The following is a 19,118-nucleotide window of genomic DNA, read 5'->3' as shown; positions in this document are numbered from 1 at the left end:
TCTCCATGACACAAAATCAATAGAACCTGATAATGGCTCAGACAGGGCTGCAGAATTCTGGAATAAACAACACATTCAAATTTGACAGAGGTTTAAACAATGTATATGCTAAGGTGTCTGATGTCTCCAATGCTTTATCTGCCATGTCAAAAGAAGTATGAATATTGTAATTTCACTACAATTGCATATTTTTGCTGTACTTGTAAGGGTAATAATATTGATGATGAAGTTGAAGGAAATCATTCCAATTTAAAAGCATAAGGCTGTGGTCAACTTTTAAGGAGTAGAAATAGTTCAGTTTGTGTAAATAAATGTTTGTGTAAGTTTTGGTTCCAGTAACTAAATAGCACTGTAGGTAAGATCTGGAGCAGGTTCCCCTCTGTGGCACTTGGGGGGGATGTCCCTAGAGAGAGGTTATATAAGGGAGAGAACAATGTGCCATTTTCTTTTCTGCCGATGTAAGGAGAGTGAATGATGCCAGGGAGTCTGAGGCTTGGCACCTCATTTAGGTACCATAGGGAGCCAAGAGTTAGGGTGGATAGAGATAGGTTAGCTTTGTGGAGCTCACTGTAGTTGGTGACAGAGTAGGCCAATTAGCAGGCTGATGAGGCTCCAATGAGGAGTAGGGAAGGAGCCAGTGCCCTTGCAGTACCTTACCAGATAGGGATTCAGAGGAAGAGGGAACTAGGTAAGTCCCCTCTGTATGTAATAGTAGTGCTTACACTAAAGGGTTCAATAACCAATCATTACACACTAAAAGTAATTGGGCACATTGTTACAAACTCATTTACAAATTTCTCTTATTTGTTAACAATAAGATTCTAGGTTTGAGGATATGTTCATGTATTTAGCGGCCTTTTATCCCTCACATTAATACAGGTCCCATAACTTTGATCAACTGCAAATTACTCATGGCCTTTTCTTGAATTGTCTTATATATTTATACCTTACATTTGTTCATCATACCTAACCTTTTGATGTCCAAAATCTACTACTATAAAGATTAGGTAAATAATAAATTGTATTTTATATCAGAAAGATATGCCAACTCATTAAGGGATTCTGTGGTTACAGAACATTAGGAAAATATACTGTAAATAACTTAATTGTGTAAAATGCTTTTTTTTTTTATTATGAGAAATATACCTGTAACATGTTTTACACTTGCGATTCTCTCCCATACCCCAGCTCAGGGCAGGATAAAAGATTATCTAGAGAAGTAGGACAAGTGTCCTTTCTAGTACTAAAGGTACTAAATACAACAACAACAACAACAACAAACATTTGTAAAGCGCTTTTCTCCCGTGGGACCCAAAGCGCATAAGCTTGTCTCAGATAAGTTATGTGGCCATAAATGCCAGGCTAAACAGGTGGCTTTTCAGTTTTGATTTAAATGTGTCCAAGGTTGGAGCTGTCTTGATCCCGTTTGGCAAGGCGTTCCACAGGGTAGGGGCAGCATGACAGAAAGCTCTGGATCCAAAGGTTTTCAGTTGAACTCTGGGGGTGGTCAGATTATTGGATCCATTTGATCTAAGATTGTGGGAGGTGTGACGTAGTTGCAGCAAGTCCTTCAGGTATCGGGGGCCCAGGCCATGTAGGGATTTGAATGTTAGCATCCCAATTTTGAAAAGGATTCTCCATTTTATGGGTAGCCAGTGCAGTGAGCGAAGGATTGGTGTTATGTGGCAATGGCGGGGTTGGCTTGTTAGCAATCTTGCGGCAGCATTCTGTACTAGCTGCAGGCGGTGTAGGTCTTTATTTGGAAGGCCTGCATAGAGGGCATTGCAATAGTCCAGTCGTGATGAGATGAAGGCATGAACTAGGGTTGGAAGAACCTCAGAAGGAATGAGGTGTTTAATTTTTGCAATATTCCTTAGGTGAAAGAAGGAATGTTTCACCACAGCTGAAATTTGGCTCCTGAAGTTTAATTCCCCATCAGTTAGTAAACCCAAGCTGCGCACAGTGTTGGAGCTAGCAAGATCTGAGGTCCCTAACCTCAGTGGCATTGACTGTGTCTGGAGCTGCTTTGCTGTTAGGCGCTGGCCACCGATGACAAGAACCTCAGTCTTGTCAGCATTTAGTTTGAGCCAGTTTTCGTCCATCCACTCCTGAAGTTCAGCTAGGCATGTGTTTATTTTTGGGATAGGATCTGTCGTGTCGGGTTTAAATGACATATAAAGCTGGGTGTCATCAGCATAGCAGTGGTATGTCAGACCGTGTTTTTGAATGATTTTCCCAAGTGGCAGCATGTATATGGTAAACAGCAAAGGGGATAGTATTGAGCCCTGGGGCACGCCATATTTTAGTGGTACAGGGTTGGACTGGAAAGGCCCCAAGGCTACCCGTTGTGTTCTGCCAGCTAGGAAGGAAGAGAACCATTGGAGGACTAAGCCATAGATGCCACAGTACTCTTGCAGTCTGTTAAGCAAGATTTCATGGTCGACTGTATCAAAAGCCGCTGAGAGGTCAAGCAATATCAGGATGGAGCACTCGCCCCTGTCTCTGGCCATGAGCAGGTCATTGCAAATCTGGACAAGGGCTGTTTCACAGCTGTGGTGCTTCTTGAAGCCAGATTGTAGGGGGTCAAAGATGTTGTTCATTGAGAGCCTGGCTTCAAGTTGGAGATATGCAGCCTTCTCGATAACTTTTCCCAGAAAGGGGAGGTTGGAGACAGGTCTGTAGTTGCTTAGATTATCTGGGTCTAGGGATGGTTTCTTGAGTAAAGGCCTAATGATTGCTTCTTTCAGGCAGGTAGGAAACTTCCCTGCTTGCAAGGAACAGTTGACTATCTTGTGAAATGCTGGCCTGAACAGATTAGGGCATTTCAGCATGAACTGTGTTGGGCCAGGGTCCAGGTCGCAGGTAGTCTGGCGGAGGTTTAGAAGGATATGCGAGATGACTTCTTCGGTAATTATCTGAAAGTCAGACCATGATGGTAGGTTGTTGTGGCATCCATTTTGAGGCTCTGCATAGGTTTTTGGTGTTGTGGATTTGATAGCAGACCGAATAGATGAGACTTTGTCTGTGAAGAAGAGGGTCCTTAGAGGATGTGATGTTGGGTTTCAGGCAGGATGGGTTGCATAGCCTGTCAACTGTGCGGAATAACTGGGCAGGTTTGTTGGCTGCTTTTGCAATTTCTTGTGAAAGAAAAGAGGACTTTTTCTTGGTGATCGTTGCCTGGTAGTTCTTTTGGTGACAAATCAGGGAGTGTTTATCCTTTGAGCGCTGGTGTTTGCGCCCCTCTTTCTTTAGTTCCTTTAAGGAGTTATCGAACCATTTAGCGTGATGTGATGGTGAGGAACGCTTTATACGTAAGAGAGCAATAGAGTCAAAGGCAGATGATATGCAAATTTAAGATGCCATTTAAGCCGCTTTAGACCAATCCAGCAGCTTATCTGTTTGTGTGTGCGGCCCCCTACCGTTTGCCAGTAGTGCCCATTTTGGTGCAATACTGACACTGGTGAACCCTCAAGCCACAGTCAGTCATTATATGCTGGATTTTCTTTGCTTATTGTGCTTACAGATACACACTGTTGCACCAGCTGAATTAAATGCAAATGAATGGCCATGTGTATGTGTGCCCATCTCCTGTCCATAAGTGGCTGGCAGGCCTAATTAACTCCCATTTGTTTACAATTTAATAGCAGCCTAAATCATTGTGCCTCCTGTATTTGTATCTGAAAATGTAAAACATGATTGCAGCAAGCGATTGTCAATATTGTCAGTGAAAGCATGGCAAACTGTTCCATTTTCTCATTATGTATTTCTTTACAAAAACAAAATGTCAGTTTTGTAGATACAAAATTATATATATTAAGCTCAGTATAAGTCTCTTTTTTTAGGCATGGTAAATCTTTAACTCCCTATTCCAAGACAGTCCCAGCAGTCATTGCCAAAGCATCTGCTATCTACAATCCAATCATCTATGGAATAATCCACCCAAAATACAGGTAAAATATTTATAAAGTGGTAAGGTAAGTGCTATGTTGATGTGCCTGCATGAAATACCATACTGAAGAGCTTGTTGTAAGGTGCAGTATGTTTTGCTATATATGCCACATTCCCTAGCCCTATGCACAGTAATCAAGATGCTAATTTAGAACTAAAAAGAATAGTTATACTAACTGATACTGTTAATAATCCCTTTGCAACATCAGCTTTTCTGAAGGCTTCGCTGTTGAGAGCTAGACCACATGGTGAGACAGATATTGTCTGGGTATTTCTGCATGTTTTATGACTAAGAAAAGGCAATGTAATCAATAATTGAACATTAAAATCACATAAAAATATCTGCACATTAGCCATAATTCATTGCAGCTAACAGCCAGCAGAAAGCTTCTTCCATGTGAGTACAGTGACACGTGATTATGAGCATGTTGGCATGTTGGTCAGGCTGTTTTGCCTGACTCACAAGGGATACACATATGCCCATGAAACCTGATGCTGGGGTCCCCATGTAAAATGAATTTATATGTACAGTGCATATAAATGTAAATACACAAGTCATTTTAGCAATGACTCATTGCTTAGTTCAGCAACACAATTCTCCAGGGCACTGGAGCTTTTTAAAAAGAAATCTTTATTTTAGACAACTGACATTTTGAACAGATTTACTGAACACAAATCCCATATCAGAAAGGTATAATCAAGGTAAACTTAAACTCAGTTGTTTGTAAAGATAACTTTTTAAAAAAAAGCTCTAGTGCCCTGGAGAATCATGTTCTGTGAGGTGCTGTTTTCTTTACTTCCGGAGAGCACCAAGGATGTGGAAGGGTATGAGTGCAGGTAAACACTTGATCAATTCAACAATAGGAAAGTGAGAAATAATATTTTTATAACATCTTTATAGCATAACATTTAGAACCCTTTAGTTTACCATTTCTTTTTGATACAATAGCAGCTTGCTAGGCCAAAAGTCGCTAGGACAGTCATGGTAACCCCTCTAAGATTTCCTCTCTGTTTTTAAAGACGCAAGGCAAGCACCTCATGTGCCACCAATTGCTCCAAGAGTTAGTTTGCCCATAGCCAGATAATTTAGGAATCCAAAAAAGTTCCTAAGACTCTAGCAGTAAGATTTTTATGTGTAAAAACACTTCCCTTTAGCCAAATCGAAAAAACAGTTCAAGCAAGTACGGTAGTTGTAGAATTCTAAGCAGCATTCACCAGCTTTGTCAACTCTAAACCTAACATTCAGATGGAAACCAAGTCCATAAATAAAGTGGTAATGACCCTGCCTCTTGCCTGCTGTTGCAAGATCACCAATAGTGCTCATAAAAGTGTCACTTTACCAGAGCTGGAGCTTAAAGGAGATGTAAAGGCTAGTAAAGAGTTAATCTCAAGCTGCAGGCATACCTTCAGTTCTCTCAATAGTGCCCTTAAGTCTCCCCATATTTCACCTGTTCAGAAGCCAAACAGGAAGAAAAAATGCTGAGCTGTGTAAAGAAAGTTCCCATAATGCCTCACTCCTGCACCCAGACTGAGACAAAGGGGCATATTTATTATGCTGTGTAAAAAAATTCACCACACATCGCCAGGCTTCGCCGTGTAAAAATGGCGTAAAAACTGCGTAAAATCAGCGTAATTGTTTTATGTGTTTTTTCTTCCACCGGAACTTATGGAAAATAATGGCATAATATCCGGCATAATATCCGGCGTTCAGATGGCAATCTTTTCCATTTATTTTACACAGCTTTTTACTCCGTTTTTTCGGCGAATTAGTTTTACACAGCATAATAAATACGCCACCAACCAAGTGTACATGCTCAGTTAGTAAGACTATGGGGCACATTTACTAACCCACGAATCCGAATCGGAAAAATTCAGATTGGAAAACGAACATTTTGCGACTTCTTCGTATTTTTTGCGATTTTTTCGGCGCCTTTACGACTTTTCGGAAATTGTCGCAAACTTTTTCGTTACCAATACGATTTGCGCGAAAAAACGCGAGTTTTTCGTAGCCATTACGATGCGCTCGTTTCTTGTCGCGACTTTTTCGTATTGAGCGCTCGTAAGCGGCGGGCGAAACTTTCAGACTTAGCATGATTTTGGAAGCCTCCCATAGGACTCAATGGCACCCTACAGCTCCAACCTGGCCCAAGGAAAGTCTCCCATAGGGCTCAATGGCACCCTACAGCTCCAACCTGGCCCAAGAAAAGTCACCATACTGAAGCTTGAATGAATCCGAATCTTTCGCACTCGGCGCGAAGGCTACGAAAAAGTCTCGACTTTTCGCGCAAGTAGTAACGCTATGAAAAAAATCTCCAAATTTTGCGCAACATTAAATGGCAACGAAAAAGTCGCGACAATTTTCCGAAAAATCGCCAAATACCGATCATTACGAAAAAAACGCAAACGGACACATTCGGCCCATTCGTGGGTAAGTAAATGTGCCCCTATAAGTCAGATTCCTGCTGATTGGCTCAGATTCACATTCCTAAGGGGGGGAAGGAGTTCTTAGCATTCTTGAGGGAGGGGGGAGCAGTAGAGAGTAGAAAGGAAAGAGCTGCATGTCTCAGGCACATGAATTACAGACACAACAAATCTTTTGACAGAGAAGTCAGTGCGGCATTTCTGTGAGTGCTTATGGCTGTATTTACATAGACCTTTCTGTAAAGCTTACTTAGTCTTTACCTTTCTTTCTCCTTTAAATATTTTTATTAACTGACGATAACAACATTTGATTTTGGAACTAACATATTTAAATACTTTTCTTCCTAGGGAAACCATCCATAAGACTGTGCCCTGTCTCCGTTTTCTAATTAAGGAGCCAAAAAAAGATTGCTTTGAGTCTTCAGTAAGAGGTTCTATTTACAGCCGACAATCATTAGTCGCAAGGAAGAAAAATAGCTGCATTTCAACCGTTTCCACGGCAGAAACAGTGAGTTCAAATGTTTGGGACGACACATCTAATGGGCATTGTAGGTAAGTTCAAGGGATCATTACAAGGATTTTCAAGGTCCCCAGTCTGTCTCATGGCTATATAGACTTGATTGTATGACATCATAATTTTAATATAATCTGGCCCTCAAATAATGTACATTTTCAAGTACTTGGTTCAATCACTTAGGAGACCAGTTAATAACACAAGGAAGTATATGTGTAGTGAGTTGATTACAGAGCACATGTGTTGAAAAGCATTTACTATTATGCATGTACATATTTTTTTACCGATAAAGTACAGTAAAGCACCAATATCCACAGCACAGTACAGTACAACAGAACTGTTTATAGATCAAACAACTTGTAAGGAAAATCCTTTACTAGACTAATTAACTGAAACATAATTTAAAAATCAATTAAAGCCAATAAGATTGTTTTGCCTCCAATAAGGGTTAAGTATATCTTAGTTGGGGACTAAGTACAGGGTACTATTTTATTATTACAGACAAATAGAAATTAATTTACTTATTTCATTAAAATGGGAATCCACTGAAGATGGCCTTCCCAGAATTCAGAGCTAGAGATAATTGGACAAACTCTATACACATAAAGAAGCACTATATGTTAAATCTATTTGTAGCCAAGGTTATGTCTGAGTTACAGACATTGCTGGCATGACAATGAAATAAAAACTGAGATTTTTGAGGGGGAGAATATATGTTAGTGCCAAAATTTTGCTGCAAGTTATCATTTTACAATGAAATGCTGTACCAATTTTCCAATTTAATAAGATGTTTTTATGTCCCCCCTTTCTTGCAGAGAAGATTTTTTTGTTATTTTGGATTATGATCTTTGTTATATTATAAATAATAATAACAAACAGGATATGCAGTATTTATTTCTGTTTCGTAAATATCTCGGGGCTAGTATACTATCCTTTAGTCCACCAGGCCAGGCTGTATATCATTTTTTTGCTTTTTCAAATGTGTCTCAGTACATTCTTAAAAACAAAAAAATATATAGAATATATGATCTAAAGCCAAATAATGGGCCTGATTCACTAAAGGGCGATAAAAATTATCGCACGCTTTTTTGCGTTAAAAAACGCAAAATAATTTGCGCGCGATTCACCATAGTATTATCGCGTGCGAAAAATCGCCATTTTCGCATGGGTTATTTCTCGCACTAGTTTTATCGCATGCGTTAATTTCTGCGCTGAAAAGAATACGATCGCATGATTCACTATAACTTTTGCGCGCTAAATATCGCATTCGGCTATGCGAAAATTAACACCTACTACAGGCAGGCGAAAAATTATACAAAAGTACAGTAAATGATTTTTTGCAATAAAATATGGACTTACAGTGTTATTTATTCAAGTATGTGTTTCCCCTAGAGTGACGCAGCCGCCAGTTTGCAGCGAAATGTTCATTTTTAATACAGTAATTTTCTTCAAGTATTGGCGTGTATGGCTAACATGGCGTGCGTTCATTTGCGCGACTATATTTGGCTACAAGTGATGAAATGCTTCGCCAGGCATGGATTCGCAGCAAATTTTTGGACGTGCGTTGAATTTTTTCGCGGCGGATTTTTTCATGCGTTTCGCAAAACAATCCTCCAATGGCAAAACGCATGAAAAAATTTGCCACGCAAAAATAGCGCACGTTTTATCGCCCTTTAGTGAATCAGGCCCAATGTCTTCTAAGCAAACGGTGAGGCTGAATGGATTTTTTCATTTAAGGGCAAGCATACATTGCAGTGGGGATCACAGATGTAACCATTAGTTTCCTTTTCAGTTCTCTCCACTGGCAAGGAGAATTTTAATCATACATCAATATTTTACTTTTCTGATCTTTACGGTCAGCCAAGGAGACCTGGTTAGCGCATATCATGCTGCACCTTGAGCTAATGATGGTGGCACAAAAGTGGTCCTAGATGTGAACCTCACTGAATTACTGGGTAGAGCATAATGTGCTGGGTTTTTTTTTTTACTGTAATACAGTGCTGTAAAAGTTTTGTAAAAGTCAAGTTAAGTGATACATTCAGAGTTCATTTTGAGCCTGAAAAGACACTAGAAAGAGCATTGTGAAATCTTTATCATCTCTGCTATTGATAATATGAAGAGACATTATAAAATGTCCTGTAGTCCAGATGGCAAAATGATGGATGAGCTGACCAAACTTTCTAAATAGGTTAGAAGGTTGAAATCAGTCATATTCACCAGAATCATTAATAACAAACCATTTAGGTGACTTCTATTTGAGGACATATGTATATTACTTTATTATTTATATCTGATCGATATGGCTTTAAATGTTATTACACAACACTGGTTTTTAAAACTAGGAGACTCGATGTGGACGATTTAAGCCAGTGGACCAAGGCAAAGAACTCATTTGTGGGCCCCTATGGCCCCAAAAATTCTGAATCACCATCCATAAACTAGGGCTGTATAACAAAAGTAGAATCTTGATTCAGTCATGGGTGTGAATAGCATCTTCATCAGGACTTAACTAATGGTTATTCTGTCCCTGTATAGACAGCAGACAAAGGCAAAATAATGTGCAGAAGTACAGCATAGTCAAGGTCCTAGGGCCCTTCATTTCTGGAACACACATTTAATACAACTAATAATTCTATATATACTGTATAACAATGCAAGTTTTATATGTTGCTACTATAATAGTTTCCTTGTCATTCTTTATGAGAAATAGAAATGTATAACCTGATTTTGAGCACATTTTGAGCAACGGATTTATTAACAATTGTGAAAAATTCTCAACCTTCATTTTCACCTTTAAAAATAAACAAAAAACCTTTTATCATTATTTGCCACCCAGGGGGCAAGTGCATTGAGCAGCATTTTGCATGGAGCACCAGATCAAAAATCCAACTCTCCATACAAATAGCAGCATCAGGGAGCACACTCCAGGGTCCCAATGTGGCCTGCCCCTCCTGCCATCTGTCTGAATGACACACAAGGTACAGGGCAGGAAGGGGGATGCCTATATGCCTTCCATTCACTCACCCTTTGAGCAGCGCTCAATTCAAAGTGCACTCTGCAGGTATCTACACTCTGAAACAGAGCCTTACTATTAACCTTTGAACAACCGGAGTGGCAGGTGTTTAAAGATTTCAAAGAACCTGTTCACAGATTACATTTTTTTGTGGAGGGTTTCCATGTCCTTTAAAGGGAGTTGTTCACCTTAAACAAACTTTAAAAAAACATTTTGCTGTGATTCCTATAAATCTCAGTAAAATGCCTCAATTATTTCTTACTTACTGCATTTTTTTTCAATTGTGATTTTTTTATTTACACAATTGCACCAGCCATTAAGACTGTATTAAATACTTCAAGTACAGAGAGCCAGTGTATTAACAATTATGAAACTTAAGTAACTTACATGTAAGTTGGATATCTGGAGACTGCTGAAGAAAATACTGTCAAGCATGAATTTTAAACTGTATAAAAACTAAAATGGCCATTTCTGTCTTTTGATCATCATACTGGTCACAAATTCTTTATTTATTTCTTTGCAGGAAATCACTTTCTCAGACTCTGAGCAATTTGTGTTCTCCCTTATTTCAGGTAAGTCTCACAATCTGTTTCTCTATACCACAAAATCAGTAGTAGAACCACAGGTAATTTGGTGGTATCCTGGCTCAGCAGCATCTGTTTTCTAACACTTTTGCTAACCCCTTAACAATGTGTAAGAATTTTTTCCACCAAACTGCAGTGAGTAGTCAAACTCATTGAGCTATGCAGGAATTTAAAAAATGACATCCTTAAAGGAAATCTATACCCCCAGAATGAATACTTAACCAACAGAGTTTATATAATGTTAAGTGACCTATTAAAGAATCTCGCTAAACTGAAATATATATCAGTAAATATTGCCCTTTTACATCATTTCCCTTGACCCACCATTTTGTGATAGGCTGTGTGCTCCCTCAGAGATCACATGACCAGAATTAAATTTAGGATTACCCAATAGCACATACTACTAAACAGTATATTTTTATGAAAATGGTTTATTTAGACAAAGCAGGGTTTAACATAAGAGCTGTTTATGCAATATATTTTTTATAGAGACCTACATTGTTTGGGGGCATAGTGTTCTTTTAACAAGCAGAACACAATGTTGCCTGTTATGAGTTGGCTCAAACTGCTCTTGTAACATTACTTTCCTTCTCTGGCTGTATGTGAATGTTTTAATAACAAGGCATTTTGTAGCACATAGTGAAATTCAATATAAATAGAAATTTATGGCCTAGGATGTGAGGATGTATGAATTTTAGGAATGTCTCTTTTGACTTAACTACTTTACCTCCATTTACATGCAGGCATTAAGCCACCCAAAGACAATAGGGATGTAAAGGTGCTTCTTGTAGCTGACAGACACCCATTACTTTCAAAAATATGTACAAGGCCTTTACTACAAGAAGTAGGAATGTTTACATGGTTGCGATGAATCAGGCACACTTTATTAAACAACTTCTTGTAGGGAGGCAGATTACAGACCTGGGTAATAGTTGCCAACTCAAGGATAATATTTGCACAAAACACAATACTTCTTCAGATTCTCTCCCTCTGCTTCTCACACTCACACACAGTTTCTCACCAAAGCCTCCACAACACCTGTCTCCTTACAGTGTCCAAGCTTCACCCATAGATTCTCCTCTAATCTACATATAATAGATTAAACTCCCTACCTGGTGTACAGTCACCCCTGGGGCTCTACCCCTAAATGTGCACTCCTCATCAGGCTGTCCTTTCTCGCTAGCCTCACTACCTTTTACTCCTGCAGTGTACTCACACCCCACTGCTAACCCCTAACTAGCCCTGAAAGTACTAACCTTCCCAGTCTTGATGCTGCCTCAGGATGTTTTCAGGCCAGAAGAGGAAGTGACTACCTAAAGCACTCCCTTATACTCCCTACTACCTATGCTACTGCTTGGCACCACCTGCTGACTGAACCTGCATACTGCTTAACTATTTACATAAAATAAATCCTTTATTTTACTCCTTTACAGGGGTACATTACAAAAGTACTCCAGGCAAGTTTATTTTTTTAGCAAAGATGAGCGCCAGCCTATGGTACAATGTTAGCATTTAGAATAACTGCAGGGTGCAAAACAAATTGGTACTTAGTGGTCCGTTTATTTATTTATTTATTTTACCGGGATTGTAGAATCATTCAGTGCTCAGCAATCTTCGTAGATAGCTTCGATAAAAAGGTGAATGGAAAACTCAAAACACAGGTCATTCTAAACAGATGGGCAAAACAGCTATTGAATGAAAAGTCTGAGCTTCACTGTGCATTTAATTCCGCAGGGCAAAGAATTTGTAGAGTTGCACAGATGGAGCTGTACTACTTAGTTTGATCTACTTGGCTGACTGTACTGTTGCTTGACTTTAAAGCTGAATGTTCTATTGTTTTTGATATTCAGCAGTGCTTTTTACTTAGTGCTTAATAAATCTCTGTTACCAGCATTAAATATGAATTCCTTTCTATTAAGATGCAAGGAATAAACATGTTTACACTGAATCAGGGGATAAAAGCATGTGTGTTTTGTTTAGGGCAAAGTATCTATTATCCTTGCTAAACTGTACACTGTAACATAAAATTTATTACAGTGTACAACTATGCAAGAGCACAGAATTCTGTACTGTGCATGAAACATGTGCTGACATGAAGAGCCCTAGAGCCAAGGCTTGCAATCTGCAACATAACAATGATACTTGCACTATTATTCATTCACAATGACAACTGTTTAAATGAGAAATAGCAATAACATTCATACCGTTAAGAAATTACAAGGATAATTGTGGCATTTCAAAAAATCTCTGCAATTATGACAAAACAGTTATATAGCTTTTTGTGGTATTTTGACCATTTCCCCATTATGAACTTATGTGCTACTCTGAACCTAAAATGAAAATTGCTTTATTACAACCTAACATGATGTTGTATAATAACAATCCTATTTGCAATGTACAATGATGTTTGCCATTATAAAAACTGAGGCATTATAACATTACTATGACCTCTATGCAATAGAAATATTGCAATGACAATTGTGGAATTATGACATCTCAATTAAATGTGTGCTATTATGGCTTTCATATTCAGCGTTGATATAACAATAATTAAGGCGTTATGCCTTCACCATAACATTTGTACCATTATGACATGCAATAACAATTGTGGTATAAGGACAACATTGGTGGCACTATGACATAATTGTGTCATCCATGATCATGACACTGTATTGTCCCATAACTATATTGTCATTCAGTCATTCAGAGGGGCACATACCGGACACAGCTCGATCAGTGCTACATGCATGTCTGTTCCCAGGTGGCCACAAAACAGTACTGTAGAAAATGCATAAAAGAAAAGAGCTATAGATAAAAAAGTCACTTTTATTTAATAATTTTAAAATTTAGAAGTGTATGTAATTTAGAAGTGTGGCCTCTCGCCACTTCCTCAGAAGCACCTCAGTTAAGTGCATGGTCCACTTGTACATACACTTCTAAATTTTAAAATGATTAAATAAAAGTGACTTTTTGACCTATAACTCTTTTTCTAGTGCTCTGTATATATGCAATTTCTACATAACTATATTGTAAATCAATAAGTAAATCAATTATTCTGTCACAATTACATTTCCTGCATTATATAATCACAATGACCTTTATGCCATTATGACATAACTGAGATTAATGCCATTGTGACAAAACACTAATATTGGCGCATTATGAAATCACAAAGATATTTGAACCATTATGACATATAAATGATAACTACAGCTTCAAGTCATCACAATAACATTTGTGCCATTGTGACCTCATATTGAAGTCATAACAACAGTTGTGAGTATGATAACACAATGATAATTGTTGCATAATGAAATGAAAATTATGTTTGCTCCAGTATGAGATAACAAAATTATTGCTACACTAAAGACTTTAAAACTGTGTTATGACAATTATATTTGTAGCATTATGTCACAATGGCAACATTGTTATTATTACCTCATAATAAGAATTTTGCCACTGTGACATAGTCATTTTGCAGCATTATGATTACATTATAATTGTCATTGTACCATTTTTACACTGCAGCATTTTGGCATAACAATGGCATTTGAGCCATGAGGCATTATGATCTCACGAATACATTTTTGCCATTATTATTAAATATTTGAAATCACAATGATATCTGTGTCATCATATGTTAATGAAGACACAATTTTTGCTACTGTAATTATAAACCGTAGAAAATAACACAATTATTCCAGGTTGCAAAGGTTTTATACAGCATGATCATGGCAAATGACAAAACACTGTTTTTTGATCACCTTTACCTGCTGGCAGCCACAATACTGAATTGGAATTGTGCTGCCATTCAGTTATTATTGCTCAAGAACACAGAAGTTAGCTGACTAGTTACCCACCACTATGTCCTTAATTATTATGACAATCGATGTCTCTGGCCAAAAGCACACTGCACTCATGTCCAAGTTTTATATTGCATCATGAATCATAACTGTAACAATAAGGTACCACTGGATAATTGTGATAAACTACCTGTAAAAATGTTGACAATATGATCATGTCAGGAACAGTAATGCAGTATTTGTTAAAAGCTGTTACTGAATCTAAACATTGGAGTTCATACTGTTATGCACACAATGGAAGTGTCAAGTCTTAGACACACTACATAAAGCAATACGCATGCTGGTGAAAGTGATTGAATTCTAGAACTTGTAATGGGATAAGGAAAAACATAAGCCTTCCTAGAAAATTTAAAAAAAAGTCAGAATATAAACTGTTGCCTAAAGAATGTGCTTCTAGCAGGCATTCTTTCCAGTAAATACTGTGCATATACTATTTTGCTGAAAATAATGACAGCACACAGCAACAGCTGCTAGCACCTGGCTAAAAAACAACAGATTTTGTAATATGAGTGCTAGAATTAAACTTGAGCTGTTAAAGAAAGGTTAGTTATTTATTGTAAAATATTAAATAAATATTTATAAGTAAATATTGGTGTTTAATAATCCACTAGCTGTATGACCAGTGTGACCCCTTTCCAAAACCTAATTCCCAAAATAGTTGCTCCTCTTGTGGATTATATACTGTATATATGATTATAGTTATGTGTACCTATATCTGACATGATGACTCTTCTTATGCATATACAGGTATGGGACCCGTTATTCAGAATGCTTTGGACCTGGGGTTTTCCGGATAAGGGGTCCTTCAATAATTCGGATCTCCTACCTTAAGTTTGCTAAAAAAATATTTAAACAGTAATTAAACCCACTAGGATTGTTTTGGCTCCAGTAAGGATTAATTACAGTATATCTTAGTTGGGATCAAGTACAAGGTACTGTTTTATTATTACAGAGAAAAAGGAAATCATTTTTAAAAATGGGAATTATTTGATTAAAATGGAGTCTATGGGAGATGGCCTTTCCATAATTCAGGACTTTCTGGATAATGGGATTCGAGATAAGGGGTCCGATACCTGTACCGCACAGGCAGACCATAAGCCACTACCATTGTTGATTGCATTGTTTTTCATAATAATAATAATACACTATTACAGTATCTCTCTTAAAATATCAGGAACACACAATGCTGAACTGGTATGAATTGTTACATGCATCTTCTTATAATTGCTTCATAATATGCTATTTGGAGTATTTAATTGTATACCTTGTTTATTCATATTCAGGTACTGACTGACGTGGAGCAGGATTCAATTTACAAAAGTGCGACTTATCAAAGAAGCAACTCATTTTCAAGCAGTCAAAGAAAAGCACAAAAAGGAGAGCTCTTGACGAAGGCTTGGAGCTGCAATGCTTTACCCAAAGAAAAGGTACACTCTGTAAAAAAAGGATACATATACATAAACTATATAGTGAGGAGAAATAGGAGAAACTGTCATTGACCTTAGTAATTATTTGCCCATAGACAGTCAACATAGCTACCAAATATTTGTAGACACCTAACTTTAATATTTTGTTCAGGCATTTTTCAAAAGGCTTAGGTTAGATTTAAAAATGAAAAAACAGGTCATTATATGGTAAGCCCTTATCACCCTCAGCCAAAGTTACTCCCAGCCATGCCCCAGAACCACCTGAAACCCCAAAAACTTTTCAGTATGCCATGCCACTGTTGGATATAATCTCCTAATAGCTTATTTCCAAATCAAACATTATGTCATAATCCCAGTTCTGAACTGTGGCAATCTGTGGGTTTTGGCATGCCAGAGGAGCTACTGTAACATGCCATAGACAGTCACTATTTATTGGACTGGTGGGGGGGGGGCTGCTTGGGCCTCTGTCTACTTGACATGCCAGGACCTATTTTGAATCCCAGTCCCCAATAACATTCTCTCTAATCTGGATTTAGTCACTGTTAAAGGGGTGTGAAGTGATAGTTCTCATAGAAAGAATGGTATTTTTTAATCACTACACATACACATTTTAATAGTCATAGTGATTGAGTATATATTTTTATAAATCTCCTAGCTACCTATCAGCCACTAAGTAAAGTAAATTAAATAAATAAATAATTACATAAATAGCAATACATAACAATACATTCCCCTAATTTCTTCCGCCCTCTTACACATACAGTGTCAGTAATAAAGCAAGATGGCAGTATTCTAGAACAAAAGATTGTAGAGGTAGTGACTTGACTTAAGTATAGGTACAAGGAAATATACCTCCTCATGCAAGAATAAAATATGAACATAATATTTTCCCTATAGCTGCATAACGTAACACATAAACGCATCGCTTCAGGTTCGAGTAAAATGTTTTAATAAAAAAGTTTCAGCATCCCTTCATTTAATTATAAATAAATCATTTATAAATAAAAAATGTTTTTTTTGTTACATGAAGAAAAACAATGGCATAATTTATAGACTTGTATGCTATAAGACTTCTTTCAAAAAAGTCACCTTTAAGCTGCTCTGCTTTGATGGCATATAAAATGAAGCTATCATTTATGCAATTTTTTTCTGTAGGAAAAGCCCTCTACTGCCCCCTCCTCTTGCCAATCATTGCATGCATAGTACCATCTGTCAATGTGCTGATCTTGGAAAAGGGGTGTACGCCCCTCAACTCTGTGGTCAGATTTAATCTGGCCTGGGGACTTTAGGATTTTATTTCCTACATAGGCTCCCAGAAGCCGTGTCTCTAAAACTGCATAGGCCAGGGCCCTTGTGTACCTATAGAAAATACTGTTCTGGTTCCTTATATGCATGGCAATATTTATAGTGCTCAGTGCAGTATAACTAGAGATACAACCCCCATAACACCAGGCCTAATGGATATGCCTCCTGCCATTTAGGAGTCCATTCATGGTGCTGTGTTTGTATTTTATGTAAGGGCTTCAAAAGTCTACCTTTAACATACAGCATAGCTACACTGACTCACACAATTTCAGAGAGTAAAGTGCTATATTAAGAGCAATCAACATGCTTATGTCTTTTCTCCGAATTTCAGCAAATTTCAGAGAGCAAAGTGCTATATTAAGAGCAATCAACATGTTTATGTTTTTTCTCCGAATTTCAGCATCATTGCTTGCTTTCATCAGGGAGATTTGTGCCTGACAGAAATCCGTTTAATTGTTATGTATAGATCATGTCACTTGTGCTGTGACATCTGTGTTTCTGTGTAAACCCTATTGATACTGCCTGGTTCTGGGTTGGCAGTAACACCAGGGTTCCACTTGGTCAAGAGGCAGGAGGAAGGCAGCAGAACCAAGTGCAACTATTATGGTAGAAATAGTAATGACTGAGATTGTAGTCATTAATTACGTCTACAGACTCCATATTTAAGCTCTCTAGTCACATGTGAACCATATGTAAACTACTTTTATGTGATTTAAACGTGTAAGTGGCTTGCTCCTCATTGTTCTCTAAACTTTGTGTGGCCCCTGTATTTATTGTACTTTGAATAGGCTTTGTTTACATATCAAAAAAGCAACACAAATTATTATTTTTGTTTATGGCTGCCTCTAAAAAAGCATTATTTTATTATTGGTTAAAAGAGGAAACCCCTCCTATAACAGAAATTATTTCTTATCTTAATCAGCTTAGCTGGCAAGAGGCCATCAAAGCAAAAACAAGTGAACCTAAATCCAGGATTCCTTTCAAAAATACATGGTCATTTTTCTTTAATACTATAGATATAAGTAATAAGGATCAGATTTATAAAATGCTGCATATATAGATTTATTTCAATAATTCACGAATATATAAGCAGAATTATCCTTGATTTTGCTCTCTAGGAAACTTTTCTTTTCTTTTTATAGTTTATCCACTGGGCATAGTTAGTTAATTTGTTTTTGTGAAAATTGTTGTACAACCTATTGTCATTATTCATCCTACATGTTTATTGCAAAACTTCAATAAAATGTTAAAAAAAAAAAAAAGCAACACATAAATATTATGGTTTTGACTGGTGTACATAACTGTAAAATGTACTGGTTTTTGTTTTCTCCAACATAGGATCCAAATTCATCTCACAAATTGGAACAGCCATTAACATGGCCAGATGATCCAAGCTCAAAGGAGATTCTTCTCTCCAGTTCAATGAATACAGTTACCTATCCCATTGGCTTGGGATCCATAGTTAAAGATGGGATTTCAAATATTCCCAATGTTAGAAATCACAGAATTGATAAAAGCGGAGGTCTGGACTGGATTATTAATGCTACCATTCCTCGAATTGTCATAATTCCTACCTCAGAGAGCAAAATCTCCGAAGGCCAAGAAGAACATGATAATAATACTGTGGAAAAAAGTAAAAGAACAGAGGAAGAAGATGATTTCTTTAACTTTAATGTTGATACAAGCCTGTTAAATCTGGAAGGATTAACTTCATCTACAGACCTATATGAAGTAGTTGAAAGGTTCCTTTCCTAAAGCAAGCAGCGAAATAGAAAATATGTCAACTGTTCACATCTGCTACAAATAAAACATATGCAATAGATATGGCACACAGTGATATATTTTAATTATTTAGTAATAGTGAAGCCACTTTAAAATGTTTGCCTTAAAAATTAACTGGCAGTTAGGCAGTTGTTAATTATCTGTATTCCCTGTGTTTTTTTATATTATTTAAAGTTTTGTTCTGCAGCTTTAAAGCTTGAAATTTAAGGGGAAAAGTGTCAACGTTTGCACCAGGTCCAGCAACCCATAGCAACTCAACAG

The 19,118-nt window shown here is 37.4% G+C and overlaps 1 protein-coding gene across 3 annotated transcripts in view; it reads left to right on the top strand.

The window, feature by feature from the left end:
- The window catches only part of LOC100485437 (melanopsin-B-like), a 52,183-nt gene extending 33,290 nt beyond the window's left edge, over positions 1-18,893 (top strand). For 2 of the 3 annotated variants that reach the window (XM_031903160.1, XM_031903158.1), the window contains exons 9-13: positions 3,843-3,950; positions 6,718-6,921; positions 10,420-10,468; positions 15,627-15,770; positions 18,414-18,893. In XM_031903160.1, the coding sequence (XP_031759020.1) occupies positions 3,843-3,950; positions 6,718-6,921; positions 10,420-10,468; positions 15,627-15,770; positions 18,414-18,830 (922 nt within the window). In that variant the 3' untranslated portion in view covers positions 18,831-18,893. The remainder of the gene's footprint in view (positions 1-3,842; positions 3,951-6,717; positions 6,922-10,419; positions 10,469-15,626; positions 15,771-18,413) is intronic. The other variant, XM_012955560.3, reaches the window with a different exon arrangement.
- Positions 18,894-19,118: the final 225 nt, after the last annotated feature.

This window comes from Xenopus tropicalis, chromosome 1 (assembly GCF_000004195.4).
Source record: "Xenopus tropicalis strain Nigerian chromosome 1, UCB_Xtro_10.0, whole genome shotgun sequence".
In the NCBI taxonomy this organism is placed as follows: Eukaryota; Metazoa; Chordata; class Amphibia; order Anura; family Pipidae; genus Xenopus; species Xenopus tropicalis.
This window is presented reverse-complemented; position numbering and strand designations above follow the sequence as displayed.